Here is a 19,489-nt window from a genome sequence, read left to right as displayed (position 1 = left end):
GTAATGCAAATTGAATTCTCCCATATTTCTGGGTTATTTTCTCTTTTATAATTCTCTATGCTAATTGTCTGTTATAGAATACTTTGCTTTCTCAATTTCTGTACCTGAAAGCTAAAGGAATCAATGTACAGGCCAACAGTATTTCTATTTAGCTAATTTTCATATACATATTTTATAATTAAAGTTTTTAAATAATGTAGCTAATTATATAATAGTATAATTAAGGATATAGCTGTAAACAAAATGTAATCCAGCCTCCAGTAATAGCTGTGGCTTCCAGAGTAGAAGATAATTTAAACTGATGGAAAATTTGATCCCTTTTGTACTGTGTAAGTCAAATTTGGAGGCAGTAAGAATAAAAAGCCTTTCTCTGGATTTATGTGGTGGTAAGAAGCAGCATCACTATGATCTAGAAACTGCCACGATGCCGCTAAGTTGATTAATAAAACCGCAGTCCACATCTATAGCATCATGGACTGATCGTGCTGCTGAAGCAAATCTTTGGAGGATTTCTCCCTAATCACCTCAGATTTACCTTTTACCTAAGAAAAATCAACATACACCCCAGTAACAGGAGCTCTGGCGTCCTGGGAAAGGAGGCAAGGTACAGCTTGTATCTGCATATTCTGAGTTGATGGATCTGCCAAGGCCCGTCTGTCCTTGTCTCATCCCCCTTTTGGGGAGGTAAGAGCACAGACGCCCCAGGATACAGATTCCCTTCCAGTGAGGATTTCTTCATGGATTTGAGAGTTACAGAATCTTTTTTTACTGTGAATTATCCAGTTATTAGCTAGTCTTCCCTAGTTAAGTTGTATAAGAAAAGATATATGAGATGGTAGTTCTTCTTTCTTTGGCCGAGTATTCATGAATAGAAATTATTTGTAGTAATATAGAGGAGAGAACAGGTGTGTATTTAATTTGAGAATATTTTCTAAAGTAAATACCTAATTAATTTCAGCACTAAAATGCAATATTTTAGGAAGGATTTTGAGGTTTATTTTTAAGAAATAAACTTAAAGGTGTAACCTTATCAGCTTAAAACTGTGTTGGCCAAAGACTTGATTCATTGTCTTACGCTTAAAAGAATTTCATTGCAAGCTGATAAAGACTGTTTCAAGTATTACCTAGATTTCTATGCTATAAGGTTATGCCTTCGCTGATGCTAATTTTTCTTTATAGTTGGCTGGTGTTACAATTGTCTTCTGTTTTTAAAACAATGTAAGGTACAGAAAGGAATTTTACAGTATTCTTTTGTAAGAGATACACTGGGGTTTGAGATGGGAGTGCTCATTCTTGTGGCACTGTTATGTAATGGCATGACATGGTCCAACACATAATGATTCAATAGGACTGGTTAATGCTATATAACTAAACAAGTACTCTACAGTTTAAAAACTGTGATCTTTTGGTCTGTGCTAATTGGAAATAAGAAAGAGAAATAATTTGTTTTCAGCCAGAATATAGAAGTGAACTAGCTGTATCATTATTCTCGGATGTATGATCAATCTGCTTCAGAGATGCAGACCCTGTGGAGGCTTGCAATTTAACACTGCATGACTCTAATTGCTGAATCCATTATAGGTATCAAGTCCGTAATTGTGCTGTGTTCTCATCTGGTTTCCTTTCTGAAATATGTTTCCCCAGTAAAAAAAAAAATATATCGTATATTTTGGGGGGAGGGTGTGGGAAAGCAGAGGTGGATCTAACAAAGTATACAAAGTTTTGAATTCCTCATTTCTGACAAAGATAATAGTTTTAAAATATCTTGGACCAAATTCTTAGATTGTAAAAATTATAATAAGTTCAAGGAAAGCCAGTTGACGACCTGGTCCCATACTAGGCAACAGAGTCCCCCGAGACTAAATTTGACCTCCTTTCATATATAAAAAGCCATATAAGATGGTTAATAAGTAAAACTTTTTGAAACAGTTTTACATCCAGATGAAACAAATATGCCTTCTTTAGCATTTGCGATTTAGTTCATATCTTTCAAAGCTGTCATCAGTGCATCTGGCAAAGGGTAGTTTATAATAATACAAACCAATTTGCCAAATTCAAGTAAGTCTTGTATGAATTTGAATTCTTTTTCAGCTGGATAAGATTGTGCATGTTTTGTTTGTTTTAGTTTTTAGTGTTTAGTGTGTTAATGAAGCCTTTTTACTGTCCCTTCTTGTTCTTTTTTGTTGACTCAAATATTGGGGATCCAAAGAAGTAAGGTGCCCCAGCATCACCGTGTGTGTGCACAAAGCCACACAACTGGCAACAGCTGAGTGACACATTTCAGAAAACATCCAGAATTAAGAGAGTAAAGTCTATTTTCTTCAAGTTGTATTTAAGCCTGATGGACATGTCTACTGAAATCTAACTTTACCAAAGTAGGAGTAGACAAAATGAAAAGTGATATAAATCAGCTCTTCCTTCACAGTCATTAAAACTAAAACTCAGGATGATCAGAACCCCTTCAAAGTCTGATCCAAAATGTGAGCAAAGATGGATACCTACATGGGGTTGCACGCTTAAAGTTATCTGCTAAGCACATGCAAATAAGTTATGTATGCACATAAACTTTAGCAGTATATTTTTACATGTACGTATTTTAGTATGTATCTCAGATTTTTTTCTAGAAAAAGTTTCTTGTCTATGTAGAATTATGCAACAGATTATATATATACACATGCATATGTGTACACCATTAATTTAATATTCTCGTGCAATTGTATTTGATATTGAAAGAATTTGTGCTGTAGTTCTGTGAAATAAAAAGGATGAAGTAAGTGCAAATAGGTCAGCAAATCTGTGAGTGAAAACATGTAACTAAGAAATAGGCAGATAAATCAGGAGTTTATTTCTGAATTAAAGTTAATTTGGAAAATAATTTCATTATATGTGTGAGCATTACAATATAGCAAACAAAAATACCACTTACTGATCTTTAAGCACAGTCTTACAAGTCCTGGATTTCCATTAGATTGCAAATATGACTATAGGTGAGGCACCTGTAAATTAGTACCGTAATTGGTTTAGCCTGGAATGATAGATACCACTTACAAAAATTAAGCAGCACAACCTGACTATTCCTTTTTATTTGCAAGAACTTTTGAGAAAAAATACAGTCTCTTTTTTTTTTTTTTTAATATGAGTTGGGCTTGTTGTCCAATTGTATCAAAGCATGTATATTGCCTTCTCTGTTCTCAGGTTCTCATTGTAATAGCAGTAATGATCTTAGCACAAGGATTTCCTGCATATTAATGACCAGTGGGGGTTAATTAGCTGAGGTGATGCTGAAATGCTGTCATCTTCTCCTACTAGTATGTAGACCTCCGCAAGTGGCCTGTGGGTTGATAGGTATCACTTATAAAACAGAACAGCCCTTGTGGGCTTGTGCTGCTTACTCATTGGTATGTTTAGTATTTACACATGAATGCAAAATATATGTCTACTATCAGAATTGTTGTTCTAAAAAACCCACTTACCAATTAGTAAACATTGATTGTGTGTAGGAATGCTTAAAAGTGAATAGTAGAAACATTTTTTCTAAATACAACAAAAATGTATATGCAAAAGAGACTCTTCAGCAAGGACTGTTAAATTCATATATGTTAGTTTGACTGTATTAGGTAGCTTCGTTCTATTATGGGCTTACTTGTAAGGGTTGTCAAACGCTTTAACTATAGCCCTGATTAGTTTTAAAGTAAACATTTGATTATTGGAATATGTCATAAACATTATTAAATTTTTTCTGGCATTTAGGAAGAGATTAAAAAATACACTACGCTGATTGGCATCACTTAATTGTCATTGTGTTGGTGGTTGTTTCATGCTCTGCAAAGATGAACTTGTGTTGTTCCTTGTTTTAGCATTGAATTTTTGGTCTCAGTGGCAGTTACAGGAGGCTTCACTGGTCAGTTTTTTTCTTTTTGCGGGGGTGGGAGGTTGTTGTTCATTTGTCTGTTTAGCTGTAGATATCTTGCTCCATTTGTTTTATAGCATGAGAGAGGGTACGCTTGCATGCTTAGTTTTCCTTCTATATTGTGTTCCTGTGTAGAGGACTTCATCCTTTTCTGTAAGCTGAGCAGAGTGGGAGTCGGAGCATGGTGTGGAGTGGAGGAAAACTCTGTGAACTTGCTCGCAATATGGATTGTGGCAGAGTCACGAACAGAACCTAGATTGCTTGAACCGAAGCCTAGCTTTAAGGCACAAGGACACCCTTCCTTCCTTCCTTCCTTCCTTCCTTCCTTCCTTCCTCTAAACTCTGTGGCTCAAGTGGGGCATCTGAGAGCAGAACGTGCAAGAACAGGCATATTTCTGATTTGCGGGAATGCTGGGGCCAGGGTTTGAGTCCCCTGCATGCGTACATGTGCTGCAGCATATACATTAATTTTAAAGACAAGCCCGTGCGAGTCCACTGTTCTCCGAGGAGAGGATGCCACTCCATCTGAGCAGCATGACTCAACCGGACCTCGGCGCTTTCAAGTGCATTTGTTTTGTTTCTCTGCTGGGGAGAGGGTTTGGCCCCTACAATTTAACCTCTAGATGGAACTTAGTTAGCATTAAATAATAAAATCTTTAAACCTAAAGTAACAATTTTCAAATCTTGTAAAAGGACTGGTTATTTTTAGCACGGGGCTGTTCTGCAGCGTTGCTGGATTTTATAGTCTTAGCATTTAACACAGTGCTGTAGTGGCACACATCAGTGGTGTCTCATGCAGTTGTGTTTCTGCCAGTCCTTAGACCTATTGCCATTGTTTGCCATAGAAACAAAACATAACAGTATAAATATGAATAGGAGAGAAGTTGATTACGGGAATGACTCACATTAACTTACAACTTTAAAAAAGAAATTTTGGACAAAGCTTAAACTTTTGAGGTTCTCTTACAGCAGATTGATGCCAAACATGCAATTTCAATGAAGAGGAATGTGTAGAACTTCTTGTGCAGAAGGTGACTTCAAGTATATTTTACTTCACATGATTATTTCAGACATGATTCTAAACTAAGCTAAACTAAACTAAAATGAAATTACAGGTTCTTCACAGAAGGGAGTCAATTTGGAGTTTACTATAAAAAATAATGTAAAAGATTGTGTTCTCAGTGTTTGGAATGTATCTTACTTGACTTTATTGATACTTTGGGGTATTAATTAGACCAAAAAGAGAAATGATTCAGCCAAAATGAAGAAGCTTTTCCCCCTGGAAATCAAATTATGTGGTGAAATTCTGTGTAAAATAGGTATTTAGGTGTGATGATGGTAGTATTGTTACATTTTGAGGTGGGATAAAAAAACAAATTTAGTGGTTAGAGCGAAAGAATTCTGAGCCAGAATTTTTTTAAGTTTTAATCTAATTCCACAAATCCTGAAGTGTTTCTTTTGACAATTTTATTTCCTATGTCTTTTATGGATCATAGAAATGACGACTCTGGGAATAAAGACTGGTTGTCTTTCTCTTAATCAGATTAATTCAGTGATCAAATTATGAATTATGCTGGAGGCTGCCAGTCTCTGTAGGCATGAGAACACTGATATTAACTTCAGTTAATGTTAGGCACATGTTTTTGCCAAGCATTCCCTCCAGAAATTGTTTCTAAAACATGTTCCTATTGAAGCACATGTATATTAAGATCAACAAATATCTTTGCAAATAGGATCATGTGATTTCATCAACCTGTTAAATTACACTAATGGGAAGTAAGTAGAGGCCAAATCGCTCCTGGACAGAAAGCTTTTATACTGGTCTTTATTCATATATTTTTGCAGCTCTTCGAGATGCTGGAAAACAGTCAATCAATAGTGACTGGAAGATAGAGCATTCAGGAACGTTCAATATTGCTGGGACCACTGTCCATTATGTTCGGAGAGGTCTCTGGGAGAAGATATCTGCCAAAGGTCCCACAACATCACCTCTACATTTATTGGTATGAAAATGTTTGTTTTTTTTAATCTGTTTCAAATAATAATGCATGGTAATTAATATTTTTTCTTCCAGGCTTCTTAAGGTAATGAGATCTATGTAAGTTACACCTGCTGATCTGTCAGCCCACTCCTAAAAAAAACCCCTATTTAAATCCAATAATAATAATATCAATATATTATTATAATAATATAATATCCAGCAATAATACTAAGATCCAATTATAATAATATCCAATTATTGCATAATAATAATAAATAATAATAAATCCAATAATAATAAGTTGTTGAGGTGGGATGAAAAGTCTTTACATTACTACAGGGTTCATAAAAGGCTGATGTGCAGCTCGAGGAGAGAGATAAAAAATTCATATGAGATGTTTTCTATCCTGTTGGCTGATCATAGCACATCATCATCCTTCAGGGTTGTGATCATCAGGTTCTCCATGAGGAAGTGGAGTTGTGATGCTTTTCAGCAGAGGGAAGGAAAAGTTGATAGCCACAGTGACAAAAGCAGATGGAGAGAGGGAGAGATGATGAGGAAGTATCTCACAATTCAGAATCCTTCAAGTGTAAGAATTTGGGCGATCCATCTAAAATAGATTCAAATATGATACATGTTGAAACAAGATCTGCCTTATTGAAGAACACTGAAATCATAGGGAAGATTGTCCTCTAAACTGCTGGTTAAATTTGTTTGTCTGTTTCTTAAGGAGACCTCTTTTACCTAGAGATTAGGTAAGATCATTTTTTCCCATTGTCTGGAGTTGATCACTTCCGTTAATTACTTCTACAAAAGCTGTCATTGCAAGACTATAGAGCATTAATTCATTCTGTTGTGTTCTTCAGGTTATTTCTTCACAGGTCCAAGTTTGTCTTCAGGCAGTGGCTGTGCAGGTGGGTCTTCATTCTCTGTGTCTTGCAGGTGCTACTTTTCCATGACCAGAGTTATGGCCTACACTATGAATACACAATCCCACTGGATCCTCTTCCTGAGAATCAGAGCTCTAAAGTACCCGAACCTCTTTTCATGTGGACTCATTCTGGCTGGGAGGACTGTGATGCTGTATGTGGTGGAGGTAAATATATGCATACATGCATATGGCAATCAAAACACGTGGTGTGTTAATACTTGAGACACTGGTTATCATTGTAACGTTTTTAATAATAATATCATAGTTGCAGCTTGTAGGCTAGGGTAGTTGTAGAATGATGGAGCACATAGTTCAATCTCATGCCTCCTGATTAGATTAAAAGAATAATGATAGCCATAGGAAAACATGCAAACTAAATAAAGTAAATAGACAAAAATGACAGTGAAGGAATGAAATCTGGATTAACAAAGAGAATTAAGGACACTGTTTCCAAGAAGAAAAGGAAGTGCAAGAGCTGGAACAGGAGTAGAAGGTTCATTGCATTTGTATTCCATTGTGTATTTGGAACCGTTGAAGATAAATAATCTGTAAAAGTCATTTCAAACTACAGAAAAGCTGAACCGCACTCTCAGATCAGCTATGTACAATTGGTAACATGAGCTGAGGATGATCCAAAAACATGTGGAACAAACGTTGTAACAGCAGATATTAGTATGATGATGCAATAGTTTTCCTGTGTTTATGTTTATAAACCATTAATGTGTGCATTTGGAAAAACAAACTACAGGCACAAAAACAGATATGGGAACATAATATTATTGTAACAAAATCCTTAAAAATTCCTGTTTAGAAGTTGGTTACTAGAAAAGGTTATTACAGTGGAAAAACACTGAGTTTTTAGTGAATGCAACCTGTAGAGATCTGTTTATACCCTGAGTAATCAGACTTAAGCTGTGAATACTGTATTGGTCTTTGATACCTGTCTTTCCTGCTCACAACCTTGACAATCATGGCTCTTCTGATCAGCACTCCTGAAAATTGCTGTGCACCTTCTAATTGAACAGGAAAGCCTGGAAACACTTTACTTGCTCCAAACAGCAGTTTAAAGAACACAGTGTTCTAGCTACTTTGACTCTGTGAACAATCCTGGTGTCACGACAGATTACCGTAGTTTCCGTAAACATGCCTTTTGTGGCTTGGTAAGAAAACTTCTTCCCTGAAGGTATTTTGTACGTGGTGCAAGTAGCATCCTCTGTTTCTTAGCGGAGCACTCATATTCACTTGGAATATTCATGCTTTTTACAATTTCCTGAAATATTTTTAGTCTAATTTTAGTGTTACCACAATCCCTCATTATTGCCTCGGATGTTTCTGAAGTTACCTATTGTCTGGAAAAACCCTTAAAAGGCAATATGTTGGTAATTTATTCTACGTTAATACTTTTATGAATATTAGAGAGTTTTATTGTAATGTTTATTGATCATATTTTTCTGATGTAACTGGCTTTCATTTTTTGGTATTGTTTAAAGTAGTCGAGTTAATACGAAGTTCCATAAAAGGTATTCTAACTTCAAACTGCCAAATATTCTGAAGTACAAGTTAAAGTTTATTTCTTACTTTAGACAGAATAATTTGAACTGTTCTGTTCATTCTGGGGTTTTATATGAAGCAATAACAAAATTAAAGTGTTGCAGCTTGTACCCTGTGTAAATGTTTGCGTTTGAATTTTTAACATCAATATTTTGATGAATCAGATTAATGACTACAACAGTTATCAGTATGTTTTCCTTAAATGTTTAAAGTGTATGTCAGGATGAAACTATTGATGAAGCTGTGTGGTTTTGTGAATGTTTATATATGTAACTCGTCTGTGACCTCCTTTGTTGCGGAAAAAGCTTGCTTTGTGTATGTGCATGGGAGAGAATATGAGTACACACATGTATATGTCAATGCAGAAAAAAAGATCAAACATATCAAATGCTGTATATGATAGATTATTTGCATGTGCTGTTGCGTACACAAATGCAGTGTAAAATGTCAATTGTGGTCACACACATAAGACGTACTTATAACTTTACCGCTCCATCCACGGGTACATTTCTGACCACTGGTGACACAGCATTCTTAACTTGGTCTTGCCCCTGCGTGCACCCTGTCTGTCGGTAAACTTCTAGGTAGAAGTAAATTGTTATAACTTAACCGTAGGAACAAATGAATGTGTTTTCTACTAAATGAAGTCTTTAATTCAAGGCTGGTTAGTTTTCAAAAAATTATGCACAAGTCCAATTACAAGTTACTAATTATAGTAGCTATTACATTAAATTCTGATTTCTGACAGTGTTTGGCTTCAAGAGATACCAGCTTCCAACCCATCTATCAAGGCAAGGTATTTTTAAAAGAACATGCTTTAGGTCTCAGCAAGCAATACCTGGACTTCTTAAATTATTACTCTGCATATCAGATCAGTTATGTGGCCTTTTTTCTTTAGTTGATGGGGAATAGGGCAGGCTCCTTTTTATTGAAGGTTGCATGTGCTGATCCCCTTTAGCTAAGTGTTGGCCATGCTCACCAATACGTTGCTAAACCAGGCAGAAGTATTAAACTCCAGCAATACAGGAAGGCAGGACTTGTTATTCCTTCCCTTATTTTATATGTTAATGGGCAAACTTACTTTCTGTGAAATTTTTCCGCAAGCTTTTCCCAATGTCGGGGTCTCAGTGGTTGAGAGAGAAACAATTAAGTCACTAAGACTCAGGTTTTGGCCTATGACTCGTTACAGGGATAAAGCAGCAAAACTCTGTTGATGCTGGTATGCAAAGACTGGATTAGAAAATCACATTATTCCCTACAAACTTTAGAATTTCTCTTTGCTTTTCACTTTAAGTATCCAACATGCTGTTTTGCTCTATCAGAGGAAGAGTGTGGAGTCCCAGGGAGGGGAGGCAGGAATACTGGCTGCCGTGCTGCCATTAGGTCAACGAACCGTGCGCGTTGGTTGGGGGAGTGATGGGGTGTGAGTCCAGGTGATGGAAAAATGTGTGCTATTGTGTATTTGAATATATAAAATAGCAGGAAGATACTGTGCAAATGTATTTCTGTCTACCAGTTTTGCATCTTTTTCGGTGCGGTTAATAAATCAGTGCTTCTTTTTCAGCCCACCGGAGCCTTCCACCCTTAAACCTTCCTGGGTCTTCTGTTTCCATGATTGAAATTCAGTAATGTAGAAACGGCACATCCCACTTGTTCTAAGCATGTATATGAATTCAGCACAAATTGTTTCTCACAAAGTCTTTACTTTTCTAATCAATGGCTTGTAAACTTTTGTAGAAGGAATGAACCTTGTATAATGTATATTTTTATAAAATTCTAAGTGCCTAATTTAACATATTTTGTTTTATACTTTTTAGCCAAATTCTACGTGAAACAGCTGTATCTGATAAAGTTACCTTTGGCCTTCCACAGGCATCATTTTTTTTTAACAAAGTTGTATATTCCTGATTTTCCCACATACTTGCTTTATTTTTTATCAGGTGAAAGAAAAACAACAGTGTCTTGCACAAAGATTATGAACAAGAATATCAGTCTTGTCGACAACAAAAAGTGCAAATATTTAACAAAACCTGAACCACAGATCCGAAAGTGCAATGAGCAGCCATGCCAGACCAGGTAATAGTTATTTGATTAAATTAGACTGTAATATCTAGATGTAAAAATCTTAGGAGCAACAGAGAGAGGTGACTGCCTGTGACGATGAATGTGCAATAAATACATACATCCCAAGCTTATAACAAGAAATGTAGGGAACATTGAAATGCTGGCTGCTGTTTCTTCTGAGTCTCAATGAAAGAGAGGAGAGAGAGCCTTAAGCACATGCCTAAATCAATTCTTATTCAGTATGCAGCTCATTACTTTCCTCAGTAAGAGTCCCCACAGGCTGATGTGTATTATGAAATTGAAATGTAAATGCTGTTTATATAGGGATGGATTTAATCTCATGCTTTTAATTAATGATATAGTTTAGTGTTTTGTTGAATGAACAAAATTGCACTCTCCTGGTTTTTGCACTCTTTGCAGTGCTGCACTCTTTTAAAAGCACACAATATGCTCTGGGCGTACTAGGTAGTGAAAGAAACAGTTACTCATTTTTAATACATTGATTTAACTTGGAGTAGACAGTGTTCCTCTCCTCCCTCTGCCCCCCATCCCCGTGTCTGTGGATCAGTATGCAGAATTGGACTTTGATGGTTGAGTGGTAGGAGAAGCAGAAGGTGCTTTTTCCCTGAATTTCACCCCAGGAGACAGCTGTAGCACGCAGTCTGTGCCGAGCAGAGACCACCCCACATGGTGCCATGCAGCTGAGCGGCTCGGTGGCCTGTCACCTCGTGCTGGCCAGCTGATACGCAGTGACTGTTGCCTGCCACCCTTGCAGGGACCTTTCTGCACCTGCCGGGCATCTTCCACGGGGGCAGCGTGTCACCACGCCGCAAGGCCAGAGCAAAGGCTTCTGCCCAGGACCTCTTTCACCGTTTGCAATCCTTTTTCTCAATTGCAGCTAAGAATTATGCTTAGGGAAGTCCTTGAGTATGGTGCAGACTCAGGGAAAGCGCCTGCCACCTTTCAAGAAAGGGGAGGACAGAGAGCGATAGCTAGTGTCCTTGGGAGCGAGCTCAGGGGTATAGCTACTGGAGTCATATGAAGGAGAGATGGATGGTATTTTTAAAGAAAACAATGCAAAGTAAATAAAATGCAAATGTTTTTGAAGGAATGTATATAAAATGAACCGGATGACATAGTTTTCCTGGAAAGAATGATGCGCTGAAATCCATAAAATACCAGTGATGAATACATTTTAAGTTAGATGGAACTGCTGAGCTTCTGACTTTCACAGACTAGAGCGTTACACTTTAAAGGGTTTATTTATATTTCACTATATATGTACTGGACCAGATTATTGTTTTATTAACATCATGTACACTTAATGGATAGAAGTGGAATAGTGTGATCTTTTTCTGTGACATTGTCAACTCTATTTTTAATATGCTGTACTTTTTCAAGTGTTATTAATTGCTACTCAGAGATGCTATGCTGAGAAATATAGAAAGATATCATGCTCCTCAATTTATATATCTAGTTTTTAATATACTATTAATGATTCTTACAAAACAAATATTGTTGCCTTTCTGTAGAAATGCAGCCAAAACATATGCTTGCGTAACTAGTTGTTTGTTATTGACTCTTGAAGATGTATCTTAAACTGTATTGCATTACCTGACAAACTGTGATTTGTAAATTGAGCCTCTGGACTAATAATGAAAAACCTTAGTTAAATGTTATATTTTCTTACAATGAATGCCTGACAGAAGGTTGGAACTGATATGTTAAATTTCAGTTTCCAAGGGACTCTCCCTTGCAAATCCAGTCTTTTGGATGCACTTGTGCACTGCATCAGTGGCAGAACTTTTTGATTTTTTTTTTTTTTAAGGGCATATGGCTGTAGTCTGGAACTATTGAACATTTGGGAAAAATTATGCCCTAGAACTATTGCTCTCCAGATACGTTAGCTCTGCCACGCTTCATCAGCTTTCCTTGCTTCTGTGATTTAAACCATGCATCCTGAGTTAGGCCTGACCCTAAAGAACATGAAGAAGTCTGAGCTTTTATACTTCCTCCAGAGAAACGAGCCTTTGGCACAGGAGTGATTCCGTCTTGTAACTATTTTCAAAGGCTGCTGGACTTTACGTGCAGAGCATGGACTTGGCATATAGATATTCATATAGCTATCCAGAGAATAATAGATTGTCTGGTCAGTGACCTGTCACCTTTAAACTGTGTATGGTTGCATTTTGGAGCTTTTCTAATTGGAATTATAATGACAGAGAGGGGAACTGATTAAGAAATATGAAGTACTCTGAAAACATAGGAACAAGGGGTGGGTACTGGGGAGTGAAAAATGCTGAAGTGCACATTAACATGTTATTTAAATGTAAGATCCATTAGATAAATAATTAGTCCATTATCTCATTAAAAAGGAGACCGAAAATATACCAATATGTCTTAGGCAGCAAAGGTATTGGTAAGCAAGAGAATAAGATGGCCTAAAGGGGACTTTTCCATGCCTGATTTCTTGTTACTATATCGCCTATGTATCTTTGTAGATGGATGATGACAGAATGGACTCCGTGTTCACGGACATGTGGCAAAGGGACCCAGAACAGACAAGTGGCCTGCACACAGCAGCTCAGAAATGGCACCCTGATCCGAGCTCGGGAGAGAGACTGCCTGGGGCCAAAGCCCGCTTCTGCGCAGCGCTGCGAAGGCCAGGACTGCATGACAGTGTGGGAAGCGGGAGTCTGGTCTGAGGTACTGTATTCAGTTATACAGATACTCCTTAGTAATTATTTGTGCCTTAAAGTTTTCTGGGAATATGATTTTTTTCAATGACAGATGGCACAGCCCAGCCTAAAGATTTTCTGGGTCCTCATGCAGTGATTTGGCATAGGGATCAGGGGCTCAGAAAACCGTGTAAAATTACTACATTTTACCTAGCTAATGTTCTGAAATGGTTTCTGTTGGGCAATTTTCAAGCAAGAATAGTCAAATATGTCCTGACTGTAGTAGTGGGTAACTAAGGGTAAATAGAATTAATTAAGACCATCACTTCTCAGTTATCAGGACTTGTGTTCAGAGGCGGAACATCTCTGAAATGCTTTTGTACCAATGGATGTTAATCAGGCAAATGGTTGCTGCCATTCTGCTTCACAGAGACCATGGGGGGAGTTGCTTGCAAAAAGCACATTTCCTTCCCTTCTTCTCTCTTCTCATTTCTTTTTCCAAGAACAGCATGTGCACTGAGCAAAACTGCTTGTAAATAACAATTTCATATCCATTGCATCTTGAAGCATTGATGCCAACTGTAATTACTATTTGAAGGTTTTTTTAAGATACTTTTACTGACCATGTCAGTGTGTTTTCCTTGGGCTTCTGAAAGGCTTGGTAGTGTTTGACTGTGGAGGCAGAAGGGGTTGTTATCACGGCCATCTGGACAAACTGTAGGGGTTATTGGAGCTTCTCCCTCCGCTGGAAGTACAAGGCCGTTCTGCATGCCTCCCATCGCAGAAGCTGCGCCCTCAGTCCCTCAGAGTTCAAAGTACGAGAACAGCTTCTGAATATGGGTGCAGTCCCTCATTTGGACTCCTCCGCTCAGCAGCAGCCCTTGATCTCCCCAAGCAAGAAGGAGCTAAGGCACAGGGAACATTTCCAAGGATGAAAAGCAGATTCTAAGGTAGAGATAAAAAGAAGTAAACAGCAGGAGTTCCTGGTCTCGTATGCAGAGGTTTATAATGCAGGAGCTGGCATTGGGAAGAACAGTATTCACTTACAGAGGTGAGAGAAAGAAACCCAGATTGTTTAGTACGTTTGAGAAAGCAGAAAGAAGCGAGCATGTTTTTGTTGGAAGCAAAAAATATATTTTGAAGAGTGAGGTGTTTCCCATGGCCATTCCCACTATCACCATTACACTGGAAGCTGGCCACCACTGCTTCCTGCAGTTGTAATCAGCTTGGCAAAAGAGAGTTTTAATCTGCAAGCAGTGGGATGATCGAAAGCAGTGATAATGTTTTGAGAAGGAAATGGCATAATTTTTGGCAGCATAAGTGGGAATAGCTGAAAAAAACATAGATTAAGACCTTCTGTGAACCATTAAGGCAGTTTTCACATACCATATATGCAGTGGATTTGAATTTTCAAATTCAGTCTGGATTCTTGCATACAGTTTTGGAACATTTACTGTGCCATTTTAACTTTTTTCCTCCCCAAAAGGTCTTTTAGACACTAGTAGAGTTTACTGGAAATTGCTTCACATCTTATCCTTATGAACACTATTTAGGTTTTCTTTCATTATGTTTTCTTTAATTCTTAGAACAAAATTATTGCCTAATATGTAAACTCTATGTAAACTAATATGTAAACTGTAACTCTTTGCATTCACTTGATCATAATCTTTCAAATTTTTCCTTATCCAAATACTGTTTTAAAGCTTAATTTTTCCTTAAGCAGGTGTTTTTGATCATTTCAAGCTATATATTTTTAGTTGAAAATGCAGAAATGATTATTCTGCCCAATAAGGGATTTTTATTCTTTTGTTAGTTTTAAACAAATCCAGTATCTATACATGTGAGGATTGGAAGTCAGGAAATTACTGAAGTCTTGAATTATTTATGTTAGCCTGGCAGAGGTCACTGGAAGGCCAGAGGACTCCTACTTTGTTCCGTGGGGTAACTATGTCTCGTGCAAAAACCTGAAAAAATGTCTGTTTCCAACAGTGCTCTGTAAAGTGCGGGAAGGGAGTACGACATCGAACTGTGAAGTGCACCAATCCCCGCAAGAAATGTGTTTTGTCCACAAGACCTAAAGAAGCAGAAGACTGCGAGGACTATTCCAAATGCTACGTCTGGAGAATGGGAGACTGGTCTAAGGTGAGACGCCGTTGATGCTTGTGCCACTTAGTGGAATGCATTTTGCAAGCTGAGTTCTTTGTAACAAGTACTGGTTTTATCAGAGGTGTAGGGTCTTCCAGTTGAAGGAACAATAAGGCTACAAACAAAAGAGAACCTACAGTCACGCTGTGACCTAAGTATAAATAAAAATCATAAATATGAAGAAGGCATGAGATGAATCTTAAAAATCATGCAGATGTGATATAAATTTACTGTTTTCAGTAGGCAGGCACATACTCCAGGAACTGGAGAGTATTGTGCAGAGTCAAGTATTAATGTCTGCAAAGTCACCTATCAGGATTACTCCCTTTTCAGGCCTGTTTGAGACTAGTGATGACATTTGATGAAACAATGTGCCAGTTATCTTGTTTGTAGTCTTTGCTTATTTTCAGTTTTCCTTATTTTCTTGCCCACTTCTGGCCAGATAACTTACTGAGGCCATGTGTTATATGCACAGCGTACTGCATTTGGCTCACAGCAAGAGCTGATTGTTTCTAGATTGCAGAGTGGAGGCTATCTGTTGGCTGCGTGTAATACACACTTTGGCTGGTCTTTTTCAAGGATTGCTTAACAAAGTGGTTCTGGAAAGATAACATTTCAATTTCTGAGCATTAAAAATACTTTCCTTTGGCCATGCTACTGTCCTCTCCACCCCCCCCCCCAACTGTAATCTATTATATTTCTTTTCTTTTGCTGCAGGACACTCCAGCATCCCAGTTTGCACATTTTACTAATTTGTGTTTCTAATAAGTTACACCTTCCGTCCTTGCAAGGAGGCACCTTTAGCCTATTAAGGATCCAAAAGGATTCCATTTAATATCTAGGATGCATCTATTACTGCCTTTTCTCAGTATGTTGTTTCCTTGGCACATGGCTTTTGATTTCAGTGAGGTACGTAAGCATATGCCAAACTGTATCACGAAGTCTTGGTTAGATCCATGATTAAGTGTGCTGTTGGACTGAGACCTTGAACATCTGATACAGTTTAGAATATTCAAGACATGCTGAAATACCGAAATTGAACCTTTGAGGGTCAAGTTTCTCTTTTGCCCCATTGTAGACCACACTTCAGCAGAGAGATTATAAACATTTTTTTTTCACTTCTGTTCATAACTTTGCACACACCTCTTCTACTTTCAGTGCATAACATTCTTGCAGTAGCTTTTGAACGTGCTTGTATGGAGAAGTATTTAATATATTTTTAGTTGTGTTTCATGTGATGTAACAGCTGGAAACAAGGACTAAAGCCAGCAGTATATGACTAGCCAGCCTTCCAAGAATTAGCTGCAAGTACTCTATGGGCAACTAGTGTTTCACAGAACTCTGCTTGGGAGCTCCCATTTTATGACTATAGGGCTATTTGTCGCTATCAAATTACTATTTATTCCATTTCCTTTTCTTCTTTGTAAGTTAGTTTTTAACATTTTGATTAAAAGAATAGTGTCAAGTACTTTTTTTAGAGTGCTGATCGTTTAAAATGATAGATTGAAACACCCCTATAGATGCTAGAAGATAACCCCCCACCTCCCCTTGATAACTACTGCAGAAGCACAAAGTAGTATAACCATTAATTTGTAAACGACAGGCAGAAGCAACTAAACATTAATAGCAGAGTTACTTTTACAAGATGTGTTTGGAAATAAGTCTCGTATTTGCAGTTCCATACCACAGAACAGCAATAAAAACCTGCATCATTTAGCACTAGCACCAGCAGGGAATAGCCTACGGAGAAAGACCATCTGCTTTCTCAATCGGAAGCGGTCGTTCAAATCAGGGCTGCTGAGGTTATGCGGGGATGCTCAGACAGTTACGCTGTGTTCCCAGTGCCCTCTGGATAGAGAAGGACTTTCTTCTCTAATTCAATATTTTTCACAAACATCTATGTCAAATATACAAGAACTTACTTCTTCCTTTTTAAAATTTACTGGCATCTCATGTATTCTGCTTTCCTTCTGCAGTCAAAGCTGTACCACTGTCACCTAAATTGTACTTTAAACTTCAGAACCAGAAGACTAGGAAATGCTTCACATGGAACTGATGAAACCTTTTAGGTAGTTAACATACAGCCTGAGTGTGACTTATGCAGCTGAGATTTGCCAAGATTTATACCAAAAAATAGATACTTTAATTTCTCTACAGAGACATGAGTTCAATTTAAAGTGTACTTGGATTTCCTTTTTTTTTCCCCCCGTTACTATTCTGTTCCATTGCTAGAGTACATAGCAACGAGAGGTCATGGCATACATATTAATGTGTCCACAATGGGGGAAACAAATGGAAAGCTCAGATAAATGTTAATCTTTGCTCACTGTTTCTAACTCAGAGGGTTCAGTGCAGCCTTCTGTGTTCACTGTTTCTGCTCTTTAGGATCATTCTTGACATTGACAGAAGGCTGCTCCTTTGAGCAGAGCCAAGTTCCCCCAAGCTAATGCCAAGACTTGGCTTGAAAAATTTAAATGACGCTTCTCACACATTGAAACAAGAGGCTTAATGTGATCCTCATTGGCTTTGCTGCTCCCCTTGAACTCCTAAGCCATAATCTTAAATGGAGCTTAAATTGGACTATTACTGAAAAGATAACATTATTAATAATCATAATAGTGCTGTAATGGAATTTAACTTGTTTTAGAGATGCACTCACATAGAGATCAAATAATGTTTTTGCTCATCCTTTTAACAATAATACCAACAAGATCAAAGCAAATTTGATGAAAATTGAAAGCTCCAATAGGTCAATAAGCACATCAGTCCCTCTAAAACTCTGACTTTTAATTTGACAGTATGCTGCATAATCTGACTGTATGTAGCATTAAATTCCCTAATTACTCTTAAATCAGCAAAGTGGCTCAATACACTGAACACTGCTGTTCTTAACATCAGTTGGAGCTCCATACCTGCCCTGGTGAGGAAGATGAATATGACGACTAAGTATAGAATAAAGGCTCAAACTGGTTTTCTCGAGCTAGAAGCAGGGAGTCCTGCCAGCTGCATTCTCCCTTTCTGCTAAATGCCACCCCGGAATACCATGCTTAACAATGTAAACATTGCCTCCAGGTGAGGAAAGCTCACCACAGCTCCTACAGCCCCAGTTAGTGAGAGGCTTAGCTCACTGTTATTAGCAGTAGTGTCCTTTCCTAAGCCGCCTATTACCTTTTTTTTGAGGACTTACAAGGAGTGCGTTCTGCTCATGGGAGTTTGTGACTGGAGGATAAACAAGTAGGCAGAGGAAGGGTGAAGTGAAATGCGTGTTTACAGGTCAGCCTGACTCACTAGAGAAGTTCACATTATTGTAGAAGTAACTCTCCAAAAAAGACCTAAATGTCAACAGAACAGAGTGCTTTCAGGGCAGGTTTTGTGTAGTTTACTTTAGAAGACACACAGATCTTTTTTTTTTATATATATATATTATCTAGAATCTTGATAACATTGGTGAAATAAATGAAGTGGAGCAGTATGAATTTTGAAAAGGAGAATAATTTGGAGAGATGAGTAGGTTCTGAAAATAATAATAAAAATGTATTTGATATGATATTATGTGGGAAACCTTTGGAGGGATTCAGCAAGGATTAATAGGGTCAAAACAACAGGCAAGGGAGCCGAATTTAGCAGCAGCCATTTGTAAGAAATGAAGAGGTATAAAGCATATGTGTATAGGAGGCCAAAGAGCATAATGTGATATAAGTTCTGAAAAGAGATTTGGCTATGGAAACTGGAAAGAAAGGATGTATTCAGTAGCTGCTAAAGAAGCAGCAACAGAATTTAAATAGTATGTATGTATTAGACTAGAGAGACAGAGGAGTTAGATGTAACATCTGGAGATATGGTCCTAATGGTTGGGATGGTGGTTGCTTTGTCTCTAGTCTGAAGAAGAGAAAATGGGAATGAAGGGTTTATCTGATAAAGCTTTTCCAGCAAATCTCAAAGGATATTGTAAGCAACTGCTTAGTTTTACACCAGTGAGTCCCAGAATGCGTAGCTCATTCCAAATTATTTATGTAAGGCGGACAGTACATACAGTGCCCTCTAGAAAGTGGAAAAAAATCATCTCCAGCTGTTAGGGGGGAGACTGAGTAAACCCAACAGTTCACATAAAGATCTCCCATTTGAGTGGTACAAAAACAGCTGTCAGTGATGAGGATTGTTCTTATTTTGTCCTGGTCAAAGAGGATGCAAAAATGGGGAAAGAGGAAAAAAAAATGTATTTTTTGCAA

At 37.7% G+C, this 19,489-nt stretch overlaps 1 protein-coding gene across 3 annotated transcripts in view; it reads left to right on the top strand.

Moving 5' to 3' along the window:
* ADAMTS19 (ADAM metallopeptidase with thrombospondin type 1 motif 19) overlaps nt 1-19,489 on the top strand; it is a 158,662-nt gene that overhangs the window by 119,811 nt on the left and 19,362 nt on the right. For all 3 annotated transcript variants that reach the window (XM_067315930.1, XM_067315931.1, XM_067315929.1), the window contains exons 17-21: nt 5,756-5,913; nt 6,834-6,987; nt 10,314-10,449; nt 12,939-13,143; nt 15,105-15,257. In XM_067315930.1, coding sequence (XP_067172031.1) covers nt 5,756-5,913; nt 6,834-6,987; nt 10,314-10,449; nt 12,939-13,143; nt 15,105-15,257 — 806 coding nt within the window. The remainder of the gene's footprint in view (nt 1-5,755; nt 5,914-6,833; nt 6,988-10,313; nt 10,450-12,938; nt 13,144-15,104; nt 15,258-19,489) is intronic.

This window comes from Apteryx mantelli, chromosome Z, assembly GCF_036417845.1.
Source record: "Apteryx mantelli isolate bAptMan1 chromosome Z, bAptMan1.hap1, whole genome shotgun sequence".
In the NCBI taxonomy this organism is placed as follows: Eukaryota; Metazoa; Chordata; class Aves; order Apterygiformes; family Apterygidae; genus Apteryx; species Apteryx mantelli.
The sequence above is the reverse complement of the archived record's forward strand: the minus strand, read 5'-3'. Positions and strand labels throughout refer to the sequence as shown.